Here is a 27,944-nt window from a genome sequence, read left to right on the forward strand (position 1 = left end):
AATATTTAATACAAATCAACTTGGCTGTACAAGTCATTTTAACTTAACTAAAACTGACTTAAATGAGTTGAATCTTGTATAACTCTTTTAAAAAATGAAAACTGCCTAATTTATTTTGATGAGTTGTTAAAACATGTCATGACTTATTGATCATATTTTTTATTTTTTTTTACAAAAAAAAAAAAAAATTTCTAAATCAAATTCAAAACTTAAGAATTATTTAAAAATCTGCACTATTTCTAGATCACTAATCAAATAAGCAAATTGACACTGATCAGGTGTGTAATGAAGGGAACTGGACGACAGAGTTGAAGATCCATGTGCAGGCTTTATTAAAATGAGCGTAGTCGTACAGGCAGAAGTCAAACACCAGCAAACAGATACAGGAGGGCAAGGCAAAAGAGTAAACACAAAACACAGGTAATGGTCAAGACAGGCAGCTAAAGATCAAACAAGGAAAACAGTCCAGGGTCAAGAACAAAGGCAAGGCTAGGCACAGAGAATGAAACACAGAGACAAGGGCTGCGTTCCAGTTCGGTTTTTAAATGCCCTTCCCTCGCTAACTTCACTCAGTCTCGTTGACTCGGATGTACGTCATTGCTTACGTTGCACGAGTGCCCACTTCTGGCGGAACCTTTGTATGGGCTGAACTGGAACGTCCTAAGCCCTTGATCACTTGGAATCCGCAATGGAGCTGATTTATTATTTATTTTTTCCCCTTATAAAATTGTTTAACACAGCATTCTATATGTATATATGTGTGTTTTAAATGTTTAAAAAATAATTAATATATCATAGAGTTGTTTGTGGTGGGGTAAATTAAACGCGATATGCGGTGACGTCACAATCGTGTTGCATTGTGGGTTATGGAGCTGCCTGAAGTGTACATATGAAGTAGACTCCTTCCCTCGGTCAAAATAGAGGGAGCGAGGGTCTGTCCATATAAACTTCCCTCTTCCACTTCACGAAGTGGAACGCACTTCAAAATGGCGGCAGGAATTACCCCGAGGGGAAGTGTTTAGGGGAGTTCGCGAGTGCGTGTCTAAAACCGAACTGGAACGCAGCCCAGGTCAGGATACAGGGCTAAATAATACTCAGTGTCTGTTTGAGTGCAGCTTATAAAGTGTCACTGATGGGAAACAGGTGTGAGTGTGTGATTGGTTCCTAGATGGGGAATTGTGGGAAATGTAGTCCAGAGTGATGTGTGACTGTGTGTGGTGACAATGGTGAACCGGTGACCTCTGGTGGGGAGTAGAAGGAAACAGCAGGCGCAGGATACGTGACAATGTGAACCTTTGTATACAAAGGGTCATATGTTCTTGATCAGTCTCAAATCATGATGAATAACTTGGTTTAACACAAGCTTGTAGAGCTTGAGTGTTCCTGACATTTTTTTTTTCCAATTAAAATATTGTATTAATTCATTTGTATACATATTTCACATACCCTGTATTTATATATATATATATATATATATATATATATATATATATATATATATATATATATATACAGTGGGTACAGAAAGTATTCAGACCCCCTTAAATTTTTCACTCTTTGTTATATTGCAGCCATTTGCTAAAATCATTTAAGTTCATTTTTTTTCCTCATTAATGTACACACAGCACCCCATATTGACAGAAAAACACAGAATTGTTGACATTTTTGCAGATTTATCAAAAAAGAAAAATTTAAATATCACATGGTCCTAAGTATTCAGACCCTTTGCTCAGTATTTAGTAGAAGCACCCTTTGATCTAATACAGCCATGAGTCTTTTTGGGAAAGATGCAACAAGTTTTTCACACCTGGATTTGGGGATCCTCTGCCATTCCTCCTTGCAGATCCTCTCCAGTTCTGTCAGGTTGGATGGTAAACGTTGGTGGACAGCCATTTTTAGGTCTCTCCAGAGATACTCAATTCGGTTTAGGTCAGGGCTCTGGCTGGGCCATTTAAGAACAGTCACAGAGTTGTTGTGAAGCCACTCCTTCCTATTTTAGCTGTGTGCTTAGGGTCATTGTCTTGTTGGAAGGTAAACCTTCGGCCCAGTCTGAGGTCCTGAGCACTCTGGAGAAGGTTTTCGTCCAGGATATCCCTGTACTTGGCCGCATTCATCTTTCCCTTGATTGCAACCAGTCGTCCTGTCCCTGCAGCTGAAAAACACCCCCACAGCCTTCTCACCATCTTGGCAAACTCCATGAGGGCTTTCATGTGTCTTGCACTGAGGAGAGGCTTCCGTCGGGCCACTCTACCATAAAGCCCTGACTGTTGGAGGGCTGCAGTGATGGTTGACTTTCTACAACTTTCTCCCATCTCCCGACTGCATTTCTGGAGCTCAGCCACAGTGATCTTTGGGTTCTTCTTTACCTCTCTCACCAAGGCTCTTCTCCCGCGATAGCTCAGTTTGGCCGGACGGCCAGCTCTAGGAATGGTTCTGGTCGTCCCAAACGTCTTCCATTTAAGGATTATGGAGGCCACTGTACTCTTAGGAACCTTAAGTGCAGCAGAAATTTTTTTGGAACCATGGCCAGATCTGTGCCTTGCCACAATTCTGTCTCTGAGCTCTTCAGGCAGTTCCTTTGACCTCATGATTCTCATTTGCTCTGACATGCACTGTGAGCTGTAAGGTCTTATATAGACAGGTGTGTGGATTTCCTAATCAAGTCCAATCAGTATAATTAAACACAGCTGGAATGAAGGTGTAGAACCATCTCAAGGTTGATCAGAAGAAATGGACAGCACCTGAGTTAAATATATGAGTGTCACATCAAAGGGTCTGAATACTTAGGACTATGTGATATTTCAGTTTTTCTTTTTTAATAAATCTGCAAAAATGTCAACAATTCTGTGTTTTTCTGTCAATATGGGGTACTGTATGTACATTAATGAGGAAAAAAAATAACTTAAATGATTTTAGCAAATGGCTGCAATATAACAAAGAGTGAAAAATTTAAGGGGGTCTGAATACTTTCCGTACCCACTGTATATGTATATATATATATATATATATATATATATATATATATATATATATATATATATATATATATATACACACACAGTATCTCACAGAAGTGAGTACACCCCCTCTGTAAATATTTTATTATATCTTTTCATGTGACAACACTGAAGAAATGACACTTTGCTAAAAATGTAAAGTAGTGAGTGTACAGCTTGTATAACAGTGTAAATTTGCTGTCCCCTCAAAATAACTCAACACACAGCCATTCATGTCTGAACCGCTGGCCACAAAAGTGAGTACACCTTTAAGTGAAAATGTCCAAATTGGGCCCAAAGTGTCAATATTTTTGTGTTGCCACCATTATTTTCCAGCACTGCCTTAACCCACTTGGGCATGGAGTTCACCAGAGCTTCACAGGTTGCCACTGGAGTCCTCTTCCACTCCTCCATGATGAAATCATGGAGCTGGTGCCGGCAGCACTCATGCAGCCCCAGACCATGACACTCTCACCACCATGCTTGACTGTAGGCAAGACACACTTGTCTTTGTATTCTTTACCTGGTTGCTGCCACACGCTTGACACTATCTGAACCAAATAAGTTTATCTTGGTCTCATCAGACCACAGGACATGGTTCCAGTAATCCATATCCTTTGTCTACTTGTCTTCAGCAAACTGTTTGCGTGAATTCTTGTGCATCATCTTTAGAAGAGGCTTCCTTCGGGGACGACAGCCATGCAGACCAATTTGATGCAGTGTGTGGCGCATGGTCTGAGCACTGACAGGCTGACCCCCCACCCCCCAAATATTTATTAAGGAAGATAACATGAACAGCAGTGAAACAAGACAGGTCGTGGGTGCTGATGGTGTCCTCGGTAGCGCAGGGACTACAATGGGCGGATGAATGAAATCCGAGACATCATAAACGACATGATCCACAAACAACAGGCAGTATAATCCACAACAGCGGGGAAATCCACAAACGACAGGCAGTAACATCTACAACGACAGGTAGTTCAAAACACAGCAGGAACACTGGAGCACAGCACACGGAAGAACAGGAGACACTAGACAAGGAACAAGAGTGAGAACAACAACAACGATCCGACAGTGAATGAACAAACACACACTCAATATAAAGCACCAGCTGAGGCCAATCGCTAATCAGCAATAATGAGTTGCCCAGCAATGTCGGTGATCACACCCACACACACACACAAAGACAAGGAAGAATCCACAGACCTACGAACCGTGACAGTACTCCTCCACCTAAGAGCGCCTCCTGGCACTCACATGAGAACTTACCTGTCAACTGTAATCATCGATCAGGGAGTGATACAATATGTGCCAGCAGCCATATCACCCTGTAGCCCAAGACTGGTTGCCCACTGAAGCTAAGCAGGGCTGAGCCTGGTTAGTACCTGGATGGGAGACCTCCTGGGAAAACCAGGTAGCTGCTGGAAGAGGTGTTAGTGAGGCCAGCAGGGGGTACTCACCCTGTAGTCTGTGTGGGTCCTAACACCCCAGTATTGTGACGGGGACACTGTACTGTAACAAGCACCGTCCTTCGGATGAGACGTTAAACCGAGGTCCTGAATCTCTGTGGTCATTAAAGATCCCATGGCACTTCTCGTAAAAGAGTAGGGATGTAACCCCGGTGTCCTGGCCAAATTCCCTCCATAGGCCCTTACCAATCACGGCCTCCTAATAATCCCCATCCATTGAATTGGCTCTTTCACTCTCTCTCCTCTCCACCTACAACTGATGTGTGTTGAGCGCACTGGCGCCGTTGTACTGTGGCTGCCATCGCATCATCCAAGTGGATGCTGCACACTGGTGGTGGATGAGGAGAGACCCCTGATATGATTGTAAAGCACTTTGGGTGTACAGTTGTACATAGGAAAGCGCTATATAAATGCCTCATTCGTTCATTCATTCATTCATTCATTCATGTCTCTTGCAGGAACCCAACTTCTCTCCTCCGGACCGTAACCCTCCCAATCCACCAAGTACTGAAATCCGCGTCCCCTCCATCTCGAATCCAGAATGCGTTTGACCGAATAGACAGGTTCCCCATCTACAAGACGCGGCAGGGGGGGAACCGGGGCAGGCGGATTAATGGGTGAACGAAACACAGGTTTTAATTTGGATACATGAAACACGGGATGAATTCTCCTGTATACCGGAGTAAGTTTGAGGCGGACTGCCATGGGATTAATGATCTTAGTGACAGTGAATGGGCCAATAAATTTGGGAGCAAGCTTATTACAAATGGTGCGGAGAGGAATGTTCTGAGTAGAAAGCCACATTTTTTGACCGGTGGCGATCGGCCTGAGCCTTAGTGCTCTCTCGCACCTGGAGGAGAGCCAATCTGGCCTTCCTCCAGGTGTGATGACACCTCTGGACAAAAGCGTGAGCGGAGGGGACCGCGACCTCGGATTCCAGATTCTGAAAAATTGGTGGTTGGTAACCTAGACTACCTTCAAAGGGAGAGAGGCCCGTGAACGATACTGGTAACGAGTTATGCGCATACTTAACCCATGAGAGATGTTGGCTCCAGGAGGACGGATTCTGAGAGACCAAACATCGCAACACCCATTCTAAGTCTTGGTTGGCCCTCTCAGTTTGACCATTGCTCTGGAGATGAAACCCAGAAGAAAGGCTAACATTCGCCCCTAGCAACTGACAAAATTCTTTCCAGAATTTGGAAACAAATTGGGGTCCCCTGTCAGAGACCACGTCCATCGGGAGGCCATGAATGCAAAAAACATGGTCAATGACAGTAACCGCTGTCTCCCTGGCAGAAGGAAGTTTGGGCAGGGGAATGAAATGAGCAGCCTTTGAGAACCGGTCCACCACAGTTAAAACTACCGTGTTGCCCTGAGAGGGTGGGAGGGCTGTAACAAAATCTAGCACAATATGGGACCAGGGTCTCGAAGGGACAGACAGCGGTTGAAGGAGGCCCGCCGGGGGTCGATTGGAAGTCTTACCAACAGCGCAAACTGAACAGGCCAACACAAAACTACAGATGTCACGAGCTATAGATTGCCACCAGAATCACTGCTTAACCCTCTGGAGTCTGAGGCTGATTTGGGGCCTGGAGAAGTTTTGACATGCCCTGACATTTGTGATTTTTTCAGTTGTTCATAAACATATTAATGGAAAAAGTGTCATTACACTGTATTCAGCACAAACTAGGCTACAATAATATGTGAGGAACATGTATGTACATGTTTGTGTTTTTGAAGGAATAACATTTATGCGTGGTTATTGAAAAAACAAAAAACTTAAGTCACTGAAATAAAGCCAAAAAAGTATAGTAAATCTGTGTTCACAAGACTTTTGGGTATTGGAGGTTGTAGACAAGAGTTTTTGCTTCAAAATTATGTAAAAATTATGCTGCCTACTCATTCATATAAAACAATATATTGATTTAGTTTTTGTAAGACACTTTTTGCCAAGAAACACAGTATGCGAGGAGGCGTGAATCACCACTGAATAATGGGCCATTCTCATCTGAGAAACAAAAGAATTGGATAGTAATGAGCTGAAATGACTTGCATATTAATGAGGCATTTCAGTCAGGTAGGCTGTGAAAAAAACCTTCTGTGATGTCTCAAGCTCATCATGATATATGAAACATACAGAAAAATATTATTACAATATAAAGTAATGGTTTTATATTATACTTTAAAATATAATGTATTTCTGTGATGCAAAGAGTCTGAATATAGGCTTTTAGTTTAAAAGAAGCACATTTGGAGAAATATTGGATTCTCATATGCTTATGTCAATTTTCTATACAGAGGAGTTATATTTATTTAATATTCATTATTTAAAGTCATTACTATGAGCGCTGGTGTTTTCAATTCATCCTTGAAGTCGGAGGGCGCTCTCTGTGCATATTTAGTCCACAAATTCATCTAAAAGAAGAAGAGGCTATTCCATGAATGGAGTTTCCAATTCATACTGCAGCCGGAGGGCGCTAAAGAAACAAAAACTCATCTAACATTCATCTATAGAAAAAAAGAAAACAGGAACTAACTGCATGTCTTCTAGAGCTCGCTAACCATGACTTTTACACCCAGATAAACACTTTTCAAGACAATAAATACACGATTGAGACGATGAATGCATGTATTGCCTCTGAATTTGCGTCTGAATAGCGCTGGCTCTGTGGGCGTGGCCGCATTAGCAGATAATGAGCTGAATCACGGACTTCTGACATGGCTCTCTTTTCATACAGATTACATAAACACAGAAGGTTTGTTTGCGATTTGACTTACATGATTTAAACATCTTAACGTTTTTTTAGACATAAGTTTAATTTTTCTGTGATTAGTATTCACTAAGTTACAGTTCATTTTCTGAGAACTATCAGATTGGACTTCGTTCAGAGGGAGAGGAGAAATCACGCATCATGTTAGTTTTCTTTATTTTACAAAAAGCACAACATTGTGTTTTTACTTTGAGTGTATACAAATAAAAGAAGATATTCTATAGTTTCAAATGATATATTACTTATGTCTCTATGACAAAAAATGACGGAGTATTTTAAGTCTGTTTTGCTGCAATGTGAAAAAAACCCTGCAAAACGCGCCGGCACGTTTTCAGACCTCAGAGTGTTAACCAGAAAAATTCACTCCTGGATGACAAGCAACCTTAGAACACTGACTCCAGCGGATGATGTCGGACCGCAACCCCTCAGGCACCAATATACGACTCGGTGGGCAATTGGACGGGGGCGTTACCCCTTGTAAGGTACGAGATGGAAAAATCAAAACGACCGAAAAAAAGAGCCCATCGAGCCTGCCTAGAGTTCAAACATTTGGCAGATCTAATGTACTCTAAGTTCTTGTGATTGGTCCAGACAATGAAAAGCACCCCCGAGTCCTCCAACCAATGACGCCATTCCTCCAACGCCAGCTTGACGGCCAACAGCTCTCTGTTACCAATATCGTAGTTACGTTCTGCGGGTGACAAACGATGGGAGTAAAACACGCAAGGGTACATCTTGCTGTCCATGAGGGAACGCTGGGAAAGCACCGCCCCGGCCCCCACCTCCGACGCGTCGACCTCCACCACAAACTGACGTGAAGGATCAGGTGTCGCAGGAATAGGAGCCGAAACAAAGACTTCTTAGAATGGAAAAAGCAACTTCAGCTACACTAGACCACCTGATCGTCACCTTGGTGGAGGTCAAGGCAGTCAGAGGGTCGACCAGTTGGCTGTAATTAAGAATAAAACATCGGTAGAAATTGGCAAAGCCTAGAAACCTCTGCAGGGCCTTGCGGGAATCTGGGGTTGGCCAATCAACCACAGCCTGAATCTTGTTGGGATCCATGCGCACCCCCTTGGACGAGACGATATACCCCAAAAAAGGGACAGACTGTGCATGAAAAATGCATTTCTCTGCCTTGACAAAAAGACCATTCTCAAGCAGCCTCTGAAGCACTCGTCTGATGTGCTGAATATGTTCCTGGAGAGACGAAGAAAAAAATCAATATGTCATCCAGGTAAACATATATGAATGGATCGACCATGTCTCTCAGCACATCATTGACGAGTGCCTGGAAGACCGCGGGAGCATTGATGCGGACCAAATAATATGTGTTGCGAAGATCCAACTTCGTGAAAAAAGACGCCCCCTGCAACCGCTCGAACAACCGCTCGATCAACGGCAAAGGATACGTATTCTTCGCCATGATGTTATTCAGCCCTTGATAGTCAATGCAAGGTCGCAGAGAACAAATCCTTCTTACTCACAAAGAAGAATCCCGCTCCAGCAGGGGAAGAGGAAGGGCAGATGATTTTGGCTGCAAGAGAATCAGAAATATTTCTCCATGGCCTCCCTTTCTGGAACAGAAAGCGAATATAACCTGCCTTTAGGTGGAGACGTACCTGGCAATAAGTCTATGGCACAGTCATAAGGACGATGCGGAGGAATAGAAACTGCTTGAGACTTACTGAACACTTCCTTCAGGTCTAGGTACTCCTCGGGCACGTTAGGCAGGTCCACGGGTTCCTCCTGTAACACAGAACACGAAACAGAAGAACAAGCAGACAACAAACAAGACGCATGACAAAACTTGCTCCAAGAGCAAACAGTGTTCTGTTGCCAGTTAATGTGAGGGTTATGACGGGAAAGCCAAGGATGTCCAAGGACCACAGGAACAAGGGGTGAATCAATTAAGAAAAGAGAAATTTCCTCAGTGTGATTACCAGATGTGATGAGCTTGATGAGACCAGTACTACGGGTGACTGATGGCAAAACTTGACAGCTGAGTGCATGAACAGAAATGGGATGAGGAAGCTTGACCACAGGGATGTTGAGCTGTAAAGCAAAGGAGGCGTCGAGAGTCCAGAGCTCCAGAGTCCAATAAGGCCTGACAGGTAAGAAAAATGTTGGCCCATTGTAGTCTGACCAGGAGGAGAGTAGCTGAAGAGGATTTTTCTAGACACCACCCATCAATAACCTCTGTTCTATTGACAGGCTTGATCTTTTACTGGGCAATTACTAACAAAATGTCTAGCCATTCCACAATACAGACACAGTCCGTTGCTTCTCCGACGATTTTTCTCCTCCCTGGTCAGTCGGGTTCTGCCAACCTGCATAGGCTCCGGATTGAGAGCGGGGCTGACCATAACGTTGGATGAGTCCTCCTCAGGAAATGAAAACTGACGTGTGCGTCGATCACGGCCTTGCAGATGATTATCCACACGAATCGCCAGCTCGATCAAACCATCCAGATTAGTGGGTAAATCCAAGGCAAAAATCTCCCTTTGGATACGGTCAGCCGACCCATGCAGGAATTATCCCACTGTGCCTCCTCGTTCCATTTACTCTCCGCTGCCAGAGTGTGAAAAAAGATAGAGTAGTCAGTAACTGAACGGTTACCTTGCTGAAAATCCACCAACTCCCGGGACGCGAGGCGGACGTGTGATCAAACACTCCCTTTAATTCTTAAAAAAAAACCTGGAACGAGGAGCAGCAATGACGATGATTCTCCCACACCGCTGTCCCCCATAGAGTAGCCTGTCCAGATAACAGTGTTATCATTAATGGCACCTTAGATTGCTCAGTAGGAAACGACGTGGGTTGAAGTGTGAAAAACAAAGAACATTTTGTCACAAAAGCACGACATAACTGTGGCTCACCGGAATAAGGAGCTGGTGGTGGTAGACGAAGCGATCCATTTGCTCAGATGGAAGAGGAACAGATGGTGGGGCTGGCACAGTGGGTGCTCCGGCTGTCTCTGTCCTAAGCTGCCGGAGCAGGGCAGTAACCTCGGACACCTGCGAAACCAAGGTTTAACCTGTCCTGTTAAACCGCACGACCCGTTGCCATTATCTGTTCCTCTTGTTGATCCATACAAGCGTTGTTGCTGGTTAGGAATTCTCTCCATTCAAATCCACTTGCTGAATCCATCCTGGTCGGATCGTTATGTCAGGATAAATAACTCAAGATTCAGTTGCAAGTGTACAAATATTTATTAAGGAAGATAACGTGAACAACAGCAGTGAAACAAGGCAGGTCGTGGGTGTTGATGGTGTCCTCGGTAGTGCAGGGACTACAATGGGCGGATGAATGAAATCCGAGACAGAAGTCCAGTGACAATGTGATCCACAAACGACAGGCAGTATAATCCACAACAGCAGGGAAATCCACAAACGACAGGCGGTAACATCCACAACGACAGGTAGTCCAAAACACAGCAGGAACACTGGAGCACAGCACACGGGAGAATAGGAGACACTAGACAAGGAACAAGAGTGAGAACAACAACAACGATCCAACAGTGAATGAACAAACACACACTCAATATAAAGCATAGCTGATCAGCACTAGCTGAGGCCAATCGCTAATCAGCAATAATGAGTTGCCCAGCAACGCCGGTGATCACACCCACACACCCACACACAAAGACAAGGAAGAATCCACAGACCTACGAACCGTGACACCTCTGCAGCAATGCTGGCAGCACTCATACGTCTATTTCCCAAACACAACCTCTGGATATGACGCTGAGCACGTGCACTCAACGTATTTGGTCGATAATGGCGAGGCCTGTTCTTAGTGGAACCTGTCCTGTTAAACCGCTGTATGGTCTTGGCCACCATGCTGCAGCTCAGTTTCAGGATCTTGGCAAACTTCTTATAGCCTACACCATTTTTATGTAGAGCAACAATTCTTTTTTTCAGATCCTCAGAGAGTTCTTTGCCTTGAGGTGCAATTTTGAACTTCCAGTGACCAGTATGAGAGAGTGAGAGCGATAACACCAAATTTAACACACCTGCTCCCCATTCACACCTGAGACCTTGTAACACTAACGAGTCACATGACACCAGGGAGAAGGCTAATTGGGCCCAATTTGGACATTTTCACTTAGGGGTGTACTCACTTTTGTGGCCAGCGGTTTAGACATTAATGGCTGTGTGTTGAGTTATTTTAAGGGGACAGCAAATTTACACTGTTATACAAGCTGTACACTCACTACTTTACATTGTAGCAAAGTGTCATTTCTTCAGTGTTGTCACATGAAAAGATATAATAAAATATTTACAAAAATGTGAGGGGTGTACTCACTTCTGTGAGATACTGTTTATATATACAGGCCTAATCAAAAACACTGAAGACAAAAGGCTTGATTTCCATGGTTAAAATTCACATCTGAACCTGTGATATCTGTTAGTTTTAGTTACAATTTTACTGATCATTAACAGCTCACTGTGGTCAAACTGGGCCCCCTGGTGGATAATAATCAAGACCCCATCCTATGTTAAGTAAACAGCATAATACATCTTTTATTTTAGAACTGGGGTGAAAACAAAGCTAAATGAATGCATGTGTTCAATTTGCACTAGAAAACAACTGTTACATAATTTCACAATAACTATTAGTTCAATTTACTATTAGATCAAGATATGGCATTATATAATAGTATAACAAGGTGACCTTATGTATATAACAATGTATTTGTATCACATTTGTATAACTGTATAATTTTCCAACTGCATAAGTGTATAATGTCATTGCCTTGCACCACAGTCACTGAACTCATATATCATATATAAACACTAAAGGAATGCATGATTCATTTTGGGTTGGGACATGTATTTTTCATTTAATGCATTTGGCATTGACATTTTATAGAACATCAAATTTCTCTTATCGCAAATGTTTTTATGACTGTAAGACTATATCTTTATGAGATTTCTCTCTTTTCATCCTTGCCATTCCACCTGGAGAGATTGAGATGACACTTAAAAGCCATCCAGCCTATTTTTGCACAACACTAAAAGGTCTCTGACCGTGAGGGGAGGTGATTTAAATTCCTGTTAAGTGCTGTAAAGGGACTGAATATAAACCATTGGTGTTAAGACACAGGCCTCTCCAGACCTCACGCAACCTTTGGATTTGGCATTTTCCAGAAAACCGTTCGCACATAGCTTTGGTGAGTAAGCAAACTCGAAAACTCGAAAAGGGGCTCTGAATTTCTGAGAATGCAATTAAGATTTCACACATGATTCAAGGATTTTGGGAACTGCCTGGAATTGTTAAATAGTACATTAAATTAAAATTTTGTCAGAATTGACATACCTTCATGTCATTTCAAACATTTATAACTTTTTTTTTATGTAGTGATATTCTGAAAAATGTCTTTTGTTTTTCAGTACAATAAAAGTCAATGAGTTCCAATGTTGTTTTGAACCCTGAATGCCATTTTATAACATTTCTTGCAAAATATGAATTAATTTGAAGAAAGTTTCCTAAAAACATTCCACAAATCATATCTTTTAACATCTTTTTTCATTAAGGACAGCTGACTCACTCACAAAGATGAAAGTATTGGTTAGTGTCGTTCTGCTCCTGCTGTGCTGTGTCAGTCTTATAAAAGGTAATCTATCACTGTACAAAGTCTGGTGCGTTCAAACAGACCCAAATGCTAACTATTCTAACATATTGCACTTGAATAATTTGAATAAATTATGCCTGAACTAATTGCTTAATATTTAATTTTCTCTAAACATTTTCTGACCAGCGGTCACCGTTAAGTCATGTCCGGAGGCCACCGGGAGCTTGCTCCAGACAGAGGTTGAGGAAACCGTCACTCTAACTTGTACCACTGATGGAAGTATTGACCAATCCAACCAAGAACTGCAGTGGTTCCGCAATGGTGCCAGGGTGAATCTGGCAGAAGAAAACCGCATGTACCGCAGTAGTCTTTGTGTACAGCCTGTCACTAAACAGGACAATGGAGTTGTCTTTACCTGTCAGCTGAAGGGTGATGCAAGTGTGAACAGCTCCATCGAGTTTAACGTCCAGTGTAAGTTTAATGTTCAGAATACTTGAGTAAAAAGAAATCTTGAAGGGTGAACTGACAGGTTTGGAATCAATTTCATTCCAGTTAAACTATTACAGAATTATCACCTTACCAAACTCATTAACACCTGGTTTCACAGACAAGGCTTAAGCTAGCCCCAGACTAAAATGCATGTTTAAGCTGTTTTAACTGAAAGTAACTTATGTCAGTGCCATTGTTTTGTCTCAAGATGTTTTTTTTTTATAGTGAACATTTATAAAAGCTACCTAAAAGCCCTAATTGAACTAAGGCCTAATCCTGGCTTAGGCTAAAGTAACTCTTTAAATGTAGCCTACATTCAATTTTGACTCGGTTAAAAGTAGGCTTGTGTGTTAATTTGTAAACATTAAAACATCAGCTTCAATATTATAGCCACACGACGTAAACAACATGCGTGTTAACATGATTTTAGCGTTAAGAAAGTCACTAACCATTTCTGTGTAATGTCCAATTTTTCTCCTGTAAAACCCTAAAACGACTAATCCTCAAAATGATGACCGTTTTAATAGGCTACAAGTTTTAACTGATTAATGTAAGTGCTTTTATAAAATTACCATTACCATTTTTCATAAAATCACATGACCAAAAATTTACTCCATTTAATTCCATTGTGCAAGTGCCTCACTGTATCCTCGATTTTTATTTATTTTTATTTTTTTTGGGGGGGGGGGGGGGGGGGGGGGGGGGAATGAAATCAATAACATTATGCTTAATGCCGTCAATTCAGCTTAAGTTGTTTTGAATCTAGAATATTTCTTTAAACTGGAAACTGGAATTGAGCCAAACTGATCAATATGCTACAACAGTTTTTAAGTTGCTATGTTTTTTTTTGTTTGTTTGTTTTTTTTGCATGTTAGTAAAACAAAATAGTTAAGCTGATATTGTTAGGTATTGTTTCATTCTCAGATTTGATTGTCATTATATAACAGATCCTCCAGACCTTAATGACACTAAAGAAGTGTTTGTTGAGGAAACAAGTGATGTTGTTCTGTCCTGTGATGTACGTGCCAACCCTCCTGTAACACTTGTTTGGAAAAAGGATGGTGAAGTTCTGGATCTGACCACAGGTAGTTACAAAACGACCAATAATGGAATTACCGCTGAGCTGTCAATCCCAAAAGCTAAGCATGATGTACATCCAGGAACATACATCTGTGAGGTAACCTCACCCGCCTATGGAATTATGAGCAGGACTTTTACAGTTACTGTTAAAGGTTTGTGATCCTGTTTTATCCTTATTTTATTTTTTTTTATTTTTGACATTCTGCATTACTTTTATAATTTCTGTTCTTTCTTTTGTTGTTGTTGTTGTTGTTGTTGTTTTTAATTTATGCTTCATTTTCCCCTTCTCCATTAGATAAAGTGCTAAAGTTCCCTCTGGGACCCACGATTGCTGGAGTGGTGGTGGTTTTATGCACAATTGTATTAGCACTCATCTCTAGGAGGGATAAAATTATTAAGGTATGTCAGCTTCATTTTGTTATCGTCATGACTAATAAAATAAAGACAATAGACAGTCTAATACAACAATAGTCACAAATAACACAGATCTTTGAATCTAAAACCATCTGAAACACCAGAAAACATCTTTTTGTGTCCTAGTGCTGCAAACGAAATTGAACATCTCCACATGGAATTGCATCTCAAGCATTCAAACTACAGCTATTTGAGACATTGAGCACTGAAGAGATCAGACTGGAATTCAAGTAGCCATTACTGTGGCGAATGGGGCACCAGGATGGAATCCATCTTAAATATGAATGACTAAATTAAAAATATCTTCTTTGTTTCCTGTTTGTTTTGTATTATTAAATTATAAAGTGAAAAGATGTCTGTCAAACAAGTCTTTATACTTGTGAATTTTTTTTTGATTATCCCCATATTCTAATGTTGTTGAGCAAGTGCACTAAAAAGCATTATACTTGGTCATGAGCCAGCAAACTCACAGCCACTCCTAGAACATTGATGGCTGTGTTTGTGGGAGATACAGTAAAATAAAGTCATTAAAGTGAATTGCAAGATATTTTACATTCTCAAGGACACAATATTTCTTGTGTAAATTGGCCTTGTTAAATGTACCTAAAGTCATTAACCTTTAACCAAGCCAGAACATATAAGATTATTGTAAGTAGCCTATATATTCCACTTTATAAGATTTGAATACTTTCATTGTTTTCTTTGTATGTTGTCATATTATATTCTGAGACAAATAAAAATGTAATTATATTTCAGATTTGTTGGACAATTTAGTTTGATTTTTTTTTTAGTTGACTAGATAAGCACACACTTTAGAACGTTAAACAATTACTTAATGATCACAGCTGCATTTTAGACATGTCATAAACGCTCGAGGTGGTTTATTCATGATAAGCTTTGGTATTTCTGGATTTAACAGTTTAAAGACAATTTATCATAACAATACAAGAGTTCCAAAACAAAGAACGGGTTACGTCACATTTCGATTGAGACGCAACGGCATGTTCGGCAAATCAGTGTGGAGGAACGGGACCTAGTGGGCGGAGTCTGACTTCCAAAGGGAGCGGTCCGCCAAATTCAAACACAGCCACTTGAAACAAAGTAAAGGATAGTTGGACTTCATCAGGCTCTGCGATTTGGGAAAATAACGGTAAGTTTCAACTTTAAAGTCATAGTGAATGCAATTTCATGTTATAGACCTATTTGTTTTTCGACGATTTTGCGTTGGATCGCTAACTTTTCAAACGATCTATGTTTTGCTCGCTCTGTTCTCCTCTGCGTTCCTAACATATTGGAGAGTAACTTTAGCTTTAGTTTAATTTTATTACCCCCACGATTTACTATTTAATCATTCCTAAGCTTGTTATTGGTTTATTTATCATTAAAACAGAAAGGAAGCACTTCACAATGAACCAACAGGTTTCCCCACAGTCGTGGAAAACCTGGAAAAGTAATAGAGAATAAAACTGGTAAAAGTCACAGAAATGTAGGTATTAAGTGAATATTATTCTATGTTCTACACTGTGAAATTATAACTGTGCAAATTTTAACAGCAAAAAAAAAATGTTTCAGTAAAAATATGAAAAACTATTTAACAGAATATTATACAATGATACTGTTACTGTAAATGCTGAAAAATTAATGAAGAATTAGTTTATTGTTTACGTGGCAATGTTCTATTCAACAAGACAACACACACTTTTACCGTAAAGTATTTTTAAAGTCATGTTTTTGCAAGCAGTCTTTTTTTCCCCATCTCCCTAAGATCTCATGATGACGTCCACTATTGTGAGCGGGGTCTGGAGGTCACATTCTGTCCTCGATGAGTCAGAGCCTGACAGCTCACCCGAAGCAGTGCAGCAGTTTAAGAAGATGCGGTCCTCCAGCTCGCTAAACTCACTGAGAATGTCTCTGCGCAAGCGGCTGCCCTTGAAACCAGTGCAGTCCAACGTCAACATCTCTGAGAACCCCACCTGGGAGTCACTACAGATGAACCAAAAGGCCAGTGTTGTCCGCAAAATGACCCGGAGTGCAAAAAACTCCATTGGAAACGTCTGTCAGGTGTGCTTCATGCAGATTAATTTAATTATTTGTTAGTTATTCATGTAAAACAAATGTTCATTTTCCAACCCCCCGATATTTCAAACCCCCCAGAAATTTCAAAGGAGCAGACAGCCACGTCAGGAGTTTCTGGTCATGACACCAGGTAGAACGTCAGATGGAGAGGAATGTGATTGCATTGGGACATCACAAACCCCAAAACGATCTGCCGCCCGTACTACCATCACCCCCAGGCGAACTCCAAGGTCAACCAGCAAGCGGACTCCTCGAGGGGCCTGTACCCCAGATGCCAGTGACTCTGCTGTTAGGACAGTGAAGACCAGGGGCACCAGGAGGCAGCTGGTGCGAATGGCTGCACTCAGAAGCCCTTTTGCATCACCCAACACAATGAACAGCAGGAGGTGAGACTTGCACAGCTGCACTCAGACATTGCATTTTTCCTGTTTTTAAATTGTCTAGTTTGCCAATGGAATCATTTGATGACAGTTTTTTTTCTATCTTGTGGTGACATTTTCTAGTGAAACAGGAAGTTGCGTGAGACATAATGAAAGGATCAACCTTTTTTTGGAAATTATGGCAATTATGTCACTGATGTGAACTGTGATTTGGTTCTTGCAGGTGGTATATTAGGGTGAAGGACATTCTCATTCTAGATGGCATTTGATTGGGCAGGAATATGTGTAGTGCAGGATGAGTCATCAGTATTTTTGTTCTTTTTTTTTCTAGAAGAGAATGACTGTTCAAAATGTCACACCACCATACTACTCCTGCTTTTGCTGCAGTATTGTATGTATACTGTGCACAGAGTATTAAAATTTTCTGCATGTTTGGAATACCCAGATGACTAACTACATGTTGTATAACAGCAGAGCACACTGTGTAGAATACTGGATCCCACAATTCTCTTTTCTTTAATAATTATTATAATTAGATTAGACAGCTAAATGTGTAATCTAATTATACACAGAAATGACATTTTATACAAAATTTAACAGAAATGCAAAAGAACAGTAACTATTTCAAAGATGTTGGACGCTGGATTCAGTGTTATTTTATTATCATTGATATTTTATATATCATTGATAGTTGTTTTTTTTTTTTTTTTTTTTTTTTTACTTTACTTTACTTTTAGTTAAAGGATTAGTTCACTTTCAAATGAAAATTATCCCAAACTTTACTTACCCTTAAGCTATCCTAGGTGTATATGACTTTCTTCTTTCTGATCAACATAATCGGAGAAATATTAATAAATATCCTGATACATCCGAGCTTTATAATGGCAGGGGTCATGAGTATGAGCTGAAGAAAGTGTCTCCATCCACATCCATCCATCATAAACCTATTCCACACAGCTCCTCGGTTAATAAAGGCCTTCTGAAGAAAATGATGCATTTGTGTAAAAAAAAAAAAAAAAAAAAATCCATATTTAACAAGTTATGAAGTAAAATATCTTCCGCCAGACCACCTTCCGTATTCAAGTTACGAAGAAAGTGTAAACTGGCGTCTCGTCAGTTACACATTTTCCGTAAGTTGAATAGGGAAGGCGTAGGACGTAGCATAAGCTTTTTGAACTGCGAGAGTTTTACATTTTCTTCATAAGTAGAATACAGAAGGCAGTCTGGCAGAAGCTAAATATTTTACTTCGTAACTTGTTAAATATGGATTTTTTTTAAAAAATAAATAAATAAACGCATCGCTTGATTCGCTTCACTTCAGAAGGCCTTTATTAACCCCACCCCACCCCCAGAGCTGTGTGGAGTATGTTTATGATGGATGGATGTGGATGGAGACACTTTCTTCAGCTCATACTCCTTTGCTAATGCTTACTGCCATTATAAGGCTCGGATGCGTCAGAATATTTATTAATATTTCTTGTTCATGAGAAAAAAGAAAGTCATATATACCTAGGATGGCTTGAGGGTGAGTAAAGCTTGGGGTAATTTTCATTTGAAAGTGATTTTACTGATTTTTATTCCAGTTTTAGTTATTTTTAGTAAATTGTTAAACTAAGTGAAAATGAGAAATGTTGCCTTGGGAACTAGCTGCTTTTTATTTATTTATTTATTTTTATTTCAGTTAATGTTTATTTTATTTCAAGTAACACAATTTTTTATGATTTTAGTTTCAGTTAGCTAACTAAAATAACCCTGAACTGGATATTTGCCATCATCTGACACTCACTAAAAGTTTAATCTTTAAAAACACTAATAATTTAATAATTAAATGTAATCTTTGGCAAATTTCAAAATGAATATTTTCATACTGTACATTTTAATGTTTTGATGCCTGAATTCACTTATAGCATTCAAAAAAACAATAATATTGATTTTAGTACATTACTTCAACATATTGAATTTGATCAGTTATTGTCCATAACATGAAAAAAATTATCAGTCAGAATTTTAATATTGGTGCCTGTTTCTTCCTATACTGTGCAGTATTCAATAAGTAGTATGCTTGTATTCTATTTCAAACATAACCCATGCCTGTAGATTTTAAATTAATATGTCTGCTGACAGCTAATTTTGTCAGCGCTTAGAAATACATTAGCATATAGATGACCTTAACACCACAAACATTAGGGATGACAAGAACAGTTTTGCAGATATGAACAGAACACATGACATCACATAATGGTCTTCTCCATCCCATGACAGGCAGTTTGATGAGGATATGGATTGTGTGTCCAAAGGCCTCCGGAGGTTAAAGCGTCTCTCTCAAGCCTTTGATGATGCGATTGGGAAAGATGATCGGTGAGTACAACAAAATCCCAGTTCAATTCTGTAAAAAGAGAGAAATGACTCCGCTTTTGTTTTAATCTTCACCTTTTATCCATTTTATTTCTGTCAGTTCTTGGGATAGGATGAAAGGGTGCACTCACTCATGCATAATGTGGTCCCAGTTCCCACTCATGTCATCTGGCTGTTTCCTGTTTGTAGTTTGGGAGGGTGGACCCCTTTTTTTTTTTTCCCCCAACGGCTGACTAGACAGCAGCTGCTTTGTAACAAAACCTCCTTAAAAAGCCCTTATGTTGTGCTGCTTAAAAGTAGACAAGTCTTTACTGCAGTTAGAGTGGTTTTCTTTTGGGAATTGTTGTCTATTGCTGGAACAGCTGTGTGATTTAATTGTTTTAATCTAAGGATTATTTCTTTAAGACATTGGGGTTGTTACAGTTGTACTTTTTAAATTTTTTTTTTTTTCTCCGGGATGTGAGACAGACTTTTTATCATGCTGTGTTAGTGTTAATATCTTCCAGCCCTTCCTCCTTATCCGAGGGACCCCCCCCCCCCCCCCCCCGTTCTCACCCCTTTTTGAATTCCGCACATAACTTTCCTCCCGCCAAGATTTTCAAATGGCTCAAAAGTCTCATTCCTTAGTGGGCAGTCACTCTTAATCAATCCAGCTAAAGGGGTGATGATGGGATTTTATCCACTATACTGCAGTCAACAAATTCAAGGCTTTCAGGCATGTTCACTTGTAATATCTTTCTGAATTAAGTCCATTTATAATTTCTCTCCTATTCTACAAGCGACAGGTTCAGGGAGTGTCTTATGGATTAAAGCTAAGGTAAATGCTTTTTAAGTATCTTTCTGAAGTTTTGCTTGAAGCCATAATTGTGCAAAAATATGATGATGATTTATTCCATTATGTGTGTTTCTATAGTCTAGGAAGTTAACTTTAGCTCTGATAGATGCAGTCAGTGCTACACTAAGGCTTTTTTTGTATTGCATGATTAGTTATTAACCTACACCAAATAAGGACCTTTACTTTCTAATATAAAGCACTAAAAAGCATCTTACAACACAATTTACAATGGCTCCTGCTTGTTTGCCCATTTCCTTCCCTTTTTATTACATTTTTTTAACAATTATTTTATTTTACAAGTACATTTTGAAAGCAAAAAAAATAAATTGTATCTTGAATGATTAATGTTCCCATTCACAAGTCTAAATGTCGCTCATTTTTTTTTTTTTTTTTTCCTGTGTAACACTAAAGGAATTATTGTTAAAATGTCAGAGCTGCACTTTTCCATACAATGAAACTGCATGCTGACCACTGCATTTTGCTTGTTTTATTTAAAAATAATTAGTGCTGTCAAATGGATTATTTGCAATTAATTGCATCTAACATAAAAGTTTGTAAATGTATTTTATATATATATGTACAGTGGTGGTCAGAATTATTGGCACCCTTGGTAAATATGATCAAAGATGACTGTAAAAATAAATCTGCATTGTTTATCCTTTTGATCTTTAATTCATAAAATGAGTAAAATCTAACCTTTCATTGAAGGAAAAGAATTGAAAGTGGGGGGAAAAATCACATTATGAAATAAATGTTTTTCTCCAAAACATGTTGGCCATAATTATTGGCACCCCTAGAATTTTTTTATGAGTAAAATATCTCTGAAGTATATTCCCAGTCATATTTACATTTTTTTTTTTTTTTTAGCACACCAGGGTGATCATAAACATGAAATTGTCCAGCCATGACTTCCTGTTCCACAGGAGTATAAACATGAGGAAACACAAAGGCCAAATTCCCTTAATCATTCATCACAATGAGTAAAACCAAAGAATATAGTTATGATGTGCAGCAAAAGATTGTTGAGCTTCACAAAATAGAAAGTAGCTGTAAGAAAATAGCTAAAGCATTGAAAATCCCCATTTCCACTATCAGGGCAATAATTAAGAAGTTCCAATCAACTAAAGATGTTACAAATCTGCCTGGAAGAGGGCGTGTGTCTAAATCGTCCTAATGCATGGTGTGGAGGAGAGTTTGAGGAGCCAAAGACTCTCCAAGGATCACAGTTGGAGAATTGCAGAGATTAGTTGAGTCTTGAGTCTCAGAAAGCGAAAAAAAAAAATAAAAAAATAAAAAAATAAAAAAAATCAAACAGCTCCTACATCCCCACAAGTTGTTCAGGAGGTTTTCAAGAAAAATCCTCTGCTCTCATCCAGAAACAATCTCCAGTATATTAAGTTGTCAGACATGACTGGAACTTCAAACGGGACCGGCTTCTATGGTCAGATGAAACTAAAAAAAAAAAGAGCTTTTTGGCAGCAAACCCACCAGATGGGTTTGGTGCACACATGGATAAAAAGTACCCCATGCCCACGGTTAAATATGCTGCTGGATCTTTAATGCTGTGGGCCTATCATGGATTCTACCAAATATCAACAGATAAAAAATCAAAACCTGACCGCTTCTGCTAGAAATCCTATAATGGTTGGACCTTCCATCAGGACAATGATCCAAAACAAACATCAAAACCAACACAAAAATGTGTCACTGAGCACAAAATGAAGCTTCTGCCATGGTCTTCCCAGTTCCCTGACCTGAACCCTAAAGAAAATGAGTGAAGTGAACTGAAGAGAAGAAGCACCAACATGGAGCTGGGAATCTGAAGGTTCTGGAGAGATTCTGCATGAAGGAATGGTCTCTGATCTCTTGTCAGGTGTTCTCTAAACTCATCACGCATTATAGAAGACGAATCAGAACTGTTTTCTTGGCAAAAAGGAGGTTGCAAAAACTATTGAATAAAAGGGTGCCAATAGTTGTGGCCAGCGTGTTTTGGATATAAACATTTATTTCATAATGTGACTTCCCCCCCAACTTTCAATTATTTTTCTTCAATGAAAGGTTAGATTTTTTGCTAAGTTTATGAATTAAAGATCAAAAGGATAAACAATGCAGATTTATTTTTACAGCCATCTTTGATCATATTTACCAAGGGTGCCAATAATTCTGACCACCACTGTGTGTGTGTGTGTGTGTGTATATATATATATATATATATATATATATATATATATATATATATATATATATATATATATATATATATATATATATATATATATATATATATATATATATATATATATATACACGTCATTAATTACTTGCCCTAATGTCATTCCAAATCCTCAGAACACAAATTAAGATATTTTTGATGACAGAATGATGTCAGATTTGCTTTTGCCTTTGCAACTGAAACTTGGACGCTTCAAACAGTTTTCTGAAGAGAATCGATCGTTTCTTATGATGAACAGATTTAATTTAGGCTTTTACTCGCATGTAAACATTGATCACAAAAAATAAGCAGAAACTTGAGTAACTAACACGCAAGAACAAACCTCTTCTGGAAGATCAAATGTGCTGTGTAACATGAGAATGAACCTCATGCAGCACGTTTGAGCTTCCGGAAGAGGTTTGTTCTTGTGCGTAATTCAGGCTAGGTCTCAAAGGCAGTCTATGGAAATGGAAAAAAATAAAAACAATCATAGTATCTCAGTTATACCAAAATAACACTGGTGTCAACCGCATGTGTTCAAGCAAGCAATCAAAATAAGAATACTTCGAAAAGCTACATGTTCGTCTGTAAACATGCTAGCAAAAGTCTTTTGTAACCAGTTAGCACAAAGCTCATAGGCTTAAGCCTAAAGTATACTGCAGTTTTTATTTGTGCACTAGAGGATAAATAACTGTTTAAACTTAAAGGGGCTCTATGTAAGAATTTTACTTTAATAAAGCATGAAAATACCCCGATATGTTTGCAGATATTTAGGAAACATGCTAAGTACACCTACTTGTTTCTCAGAAAAACAGTGCTACAGCGAGATATTCTACTTTGAAAATGTGCGTTCCGTGTCGGAATGTCTGTCTTTATTTTGGTCTGTGCAAAACCACATGCTGCCAGTTTATCCAATAGTATTTCGACATCACAGGTTGCCAGTTGGTGGAAAACACAGCATATTGCAACCATGGAAACCAACAAACAAACTGGGTCAGAGAATTGAAGATTCTACTTGATCTAAAAAGCCTCTGAATCAATCTAAATATCTCTATGAACAACAGCATATTAAAACACAGGTAAATCAACTCATCAGCTTACAGTGTGTAAGTCTCCTCAGATTTCATTGTCAGTTGCGCTCCCTATTGTTGCTGGCAACCCGCGTCTTTGAACGAGGGGGCAGGCCAAACATATTGATATTTTGAATTTGGACTGCAGAACCTATTTTGAACACTGGGTGTCATTCCTACATAGAGCCCCTTTAATTTTAAAGGTACACTATGTAACTTTTGGCCATCTAGTGGATAAAAAACAAAACTGCATGCATTTTGCAAAACACATTATTTTGGTTGTGCGTTCAGCTCTGCTGACTGTGGATTAATGTGCTTATCATACTGCTCAAAAAACATTCTCTAGGCTTAAGGGATATAACCAGTTTAGATGGAAAGGATCTCAAGCTGACTAGCTGAAGACATTACTGTAGCTATAGCCATTAATAGACATGGTACTTCCTTGAAAATAAATTCCGGCACAGTGCTCCAACAACCATGATGAAATGACCCTTTACAATAGATGATTTACAATGAACTCTTATAGAGAGCTGCATATGGCAGTTTATCCGTTCAATAAAATACCTTACTCACCTGTTGAGTAAAAAAAAAAGCCATCTCCGCATCGCTTCCACAATATTTCAAATACCTCAGTTCTCGCCATCTCCGAAAAGTTAATCCAGTGTTGATTCTCGTTTTAGTCCCACCCTCCGCCAAGACACACGTCTTGAAAAAAACAGACGCCGTTTCGAGGGGGAGGGGAGGTTAAAATCTTTGATTAAAGATTACGAGGGCGTATGAATTTTAAGAAAATAATGTGCACGAATAAATCATTTATTATAAGCACTGCAACTTTAGCATTGGAAATATAATGTGATGTGTATTTTAAACTGCCCATATTATGCTATTTTAAAGGTTCCCAATTTTGTTTTGGAGCCAAGTCAAGTCACCTTTATTTATATAGCGCTTTTTACAATGCAGATTGTGTCAAAGCAGCTTTACAGTGATAACTGGTATATAATTTTGGCTGCACAGCAGCTCTTAAAGAAAATGGTGTCAATGCAGGCAGATCAAAACACTGTTGAAAATCAAATGTCAAGTGTCCCCAACTAAGCAAGCCAAAGGCGACAGCAGCAAGGAACCTGAACAGGAGGTCTCCTATAACAGGTTTACATGCATCGAAGTTAAAAAAACACTTTCATTTTCTCATAATATACACTGCACATATGTACGCATACTTTAGCCAAGCAATAACGTCAATGACTGATGTAACATTAAAGTTTATAAAACAAATCTTGCTCCATCTTTTATCATTACTCAGAGTAGTAAGAACGACAGACAATCTGCATTAATGGACACAATTTTAGGTAATAGTGGGCCACAGCTGATTAGCAGAAGTATTTCAGTAAGACAGTAATAATGTGAGTTAGCCAGTTAGCTGGAGACATACACAATATAAAACACAAAACTACGTATTTTGAACACCCGGTAGAAAATATGTACATCAGTAATTAATCATACTTACAGGTTGTGATTCTAAAGAGCAAGTTGGTTCAAATAAAGTGGGTACTGCCCCATCTTTAATGACATTTTGTAAATCTCATTTAGAGCTCACGAAAATTTGAGAAGCAACCGTCTAATGGTTATACTGCTGTTGTATCGCTGTGGTAATTTTAACCACTGATTCTTCACATCCTCATCCTTTGAAATTGTTTACAAAGAGAATTTGCTTTTGCAGAGCAGAAAACAGCATCTTCTCGACATGTATGCACAACACAAATCAGCTACAGCGTTCGAGGGTGGGTCAAAGTAGACGTTGTTTGCGGACAGCTAATGAAGAACAGGCTGGCATCAGGCAAATGATACTTAGTGATGTGTAGCCGTCACAGAAGTGGTATTCAAATTCCTAACGACTCGTTTAGACTGTTCAGAGTCAATTCTTTCCTTTGAGTGACAATTACTTTCTTTATCGTGCGCTTCACAGCTTTTCAGATCGTTCACATTCACAGACAGCTACATTACACATTGCATGGAAGGTAATGTCGAAAAAGCATTACTGGGACACTTTCAAATACATATATTTAACATTTTCAATAAAGTAAAGTATAATTAAAATAGAATTGTTTTGGGGAGGATGAGGGATAGAATCTCCAAATGCACCTTACTTCAACCCATACTTTGCTCTATACGAAATTATAACCATTGATGATGATGTGACTGCAGGGTTCAGGCCTTGGAGCACTACAAAGCGGTCATGAGCAAGGGCTACAGCTCCACCAAGATCAACATTTCCAGAGGACTGAACAGGACTTCCATCCGAAAACAGACGCAGCACGTACAGCAGACCATAAGCAGCTGGACTGATGTGGCCATGTCTAACATCCGCAAAGCCACTTAAAAGAGGCAACTGTTTTCCTTATGTTATCAAACCTGTATGTTGTCTTGTGTTTCTCAGTATATGCCAGAAGAGGCCTTATTGGGAGTCCAGTATTTAGAAGGGACACTTTTCTTATCTGTCTGTAGCTTTTAAGTGTTTAAAGGGCAACTGAATATACTGTATCACTATATGGGAACATTTGCATTTATAGCTGCTGATTTTCAGATTCACGTGCATGATTTCAATTCATGGCTCAACGTGCTTGACATACTGAAGCATTTAGTAATGTAAAACAATTTCTGCTGTGAAAAGCCACCAAAAGATGTGAATACTAAATGTAAGCATATTAAAATGTGTGGAGAGGTCAAGGAATTAGGAAAAAAATGCTAAATGTTATTCACCAAAGACGAACCATATTCAGGGTTGTTGTTTTTTTTTTTTTGTTTGTTTGTTTGTTTGTTTGTTTTTTACAAAAATATCCAATATCACTACCTAACGCTAAACTGACATGGTTATATACTGTCTTGACTGTGGGAGATGTTACTAACATAACTATGTTTACTAACTGTTTTAACCTATTTAGCTGAAGTTGATTAACAGTATTTTACTACTTTGGTACTTAACTGAGTGTATTGCAAGGCATTGGTATTTGAAAATGCAAAGTATGCAATAATTTTACTATTTCATCAAAGCAAATATCTTGCTATTGTCGATATTATGAAAGACGGCATTATCACAAATTGTACTCACAATATAGTGATCAATATGTAAACATTACCAAAGGAGAAAAAGAGAATTCAAGTGTGATAATAAATTGTTTGAGTTTGTTTCAAAGTTGAAATGTTTACAGTTGTATTACTGCATTATGATTTGTTTAAAAAAGGATATAAACAGCAGATTTGTTTGCTTTTTTTGTATTTAATAAAAAAACTTTTCCATAATTAATACATTTTAAATGGTTTATTTCTTTTTGCCATATTTTTTTTTTAAGTATCAGTGGGATTTTTCTTCACATCTCTTAGCATGTAAAGGACTAAAAGCTTCAAAGTAGCTCAAAGTTCAGAGCAGTTCAGTCCTATTACTTGGATTTCCTTTATCTTGTGCTTTTTTTAATTGACTAAAATGCACTGCAGAAATAACAGTGATCTAATGTGCTTTTAAAAATGCAGTCTGTCTCAGCAATGACCCATCAATTTAAAAATGCTGCTTTATGAGTCTCTTTTAAGGATGGTAAATGTTTGAAGCTCCAGAGAGAGCAGCTGTAAAACCACCTGCAATATTTCAGCTCATTATAACAATTTTATTGGAAGCATTTTTCAGTGATGGTATGCAAAGAATGAGTTTTGCCATTTCACTGTGTTGAAGGGAAGTTCAAGCTGCTTTCTAGAACAGTATTTTCAACATGGAATATATATGAGTGAAACTTGCAACATGACTTTCCTCAACATGACAGAAAGTCGGCTACTAATTTATTGAATTTAAAAAAACAAAAACAAATGCTTTAATCTATTAACTAAACTATTTAGTTTTTTATTGAAATTATTTTGATATATTGAAAGCACTAATATTTTTTTATGTATATATGTCTGTTTTATGTTAAAAGAAAAACAGAAAAGTCCCCTGGAATCTGCTAACTTGTGTACCCCTGGTTGGGAATTACTGGTACACTTCACAATAAGGTCTCATTTGTTAACATTAGTTAATGTATTAAAGGCACAACAGATGCTTTAATATCTTATGTGTTTTATTAGACAGGTGAGCAACTGCTTGCATACCTTTATCAACAGAAAACTAATCATTGTTTTATAGCTCAAATTGGTTATCGGTAGTCTTATTGTTGCAATATCTCGTTTTCTTGAT

The 27,944-nt window shown here is 38.9% G+C and overlaps 2 protein-coding genes and 1 pseudogene across 6 annotated transcripts; all 3 read left to right on the forward strand.

The window, feature by feature from the left end:
- Window positions 1-4,306: 4,306 nt before the first annotated feature.
- On the forward strand, window positions 4,307-4,423 carry LOC125244261 (annotated as a pseudogene).
- Window positions 4,424-12,254: 7,831 nt separating this feature from the next.
- Window positions 12,255-15,688, forward strand: tmigd1 (transmembrane and immunoglobulin domain containing 1). 2 transcript variants are annotated; one of them, XM_048153657.1, is made up of 6 exons: window positions 12,255-12,415; window positions 12,780-12,859; window positions 13,004-13,288; window positions 14,254-14,538; window positions 14,682-14,785; window positions 14,927-15,688. In XM_048153657.1, the coding sequence occupies exons 2-6, from the start codon at window positions 12,802-12,804 to the stop codon at window positions 14,942-14,944; spliced, it is 750 nt and encodes a 249-aa protein (XP_048009614.1). In that variant the 5' UTR covers window positions 12,255-12,415; window positions 12,780-12,801; the 3' UTR covers window positions 14,945-15,688. The 2 variants fall into 2 exon arrangements, with proteins under 2 accessions (XP_048009614.1, XP_048009613.1); XM_048153656.1 differs by having other exon boundaries at window positions 12,785-12,859.
- Window positions 15,689-15,795: 107 nt separating this feature from the next.
- LOC125243814 lies at window positions 15,796-27,029 on the forward strand. Of its 4 annotated transcripts, none has more exons than XM_048153655.1 (6): window positions 15,797-15,950; window positions 16,566-16,861; window positions 16,955-17,262; window positions 19,519-19,614; window positions 20,397-20,428; window positions 25,931-26,226. In XM_048153655.1, exons 2-5 carry the CDS (start codon window positions 16,571-16,573, stop codon window positions 20,419-20,421), a joined length of 720 nt encoding a protein of 239 aa, XP_048009612.1. In that variant the 5' UTR covers window positions 15,797-15,950; window positions 16,566-16,570; the 3' UTR covers window positions 20,422-20,428; window positions 25,931-26,226. The 4 variants fall into 4 exon arrangements, with proteins under 4 accessions (XP_048009610.1, XP_048009612.1, XP_048009611.1 ...); XM_048153654.1 differs by having other exon boundaries at window positions 20,391-20,428; window positions 25,931-26,067; XM_048153653.1 differs by lacking the exons at window positions 20,397-20,428; window positions 25,931-26,226 and adding an exon at window positions 19,712-20,132 and having other exon boundaries at window positions 15,796-15,950.
- Window positions 27,030-27,944: the final 915 nt, after the last annotated feature.

This window comes from Megalobrama amblycephala, linkage group LG13 (assembly GCF_018812025.1).
Source record: "Megalobrama amblycephala isolate DHTTF-2021 linkage group LG13, ASM1881202v1, whole genome shotgun sequence".
Lineage (NCBI taxonomy): Eukaryota > Metazoa > Chordata > Actinopteri > Cypriniformes > Xenocyprididae > Megalobrama > Megalobrama amblycephala.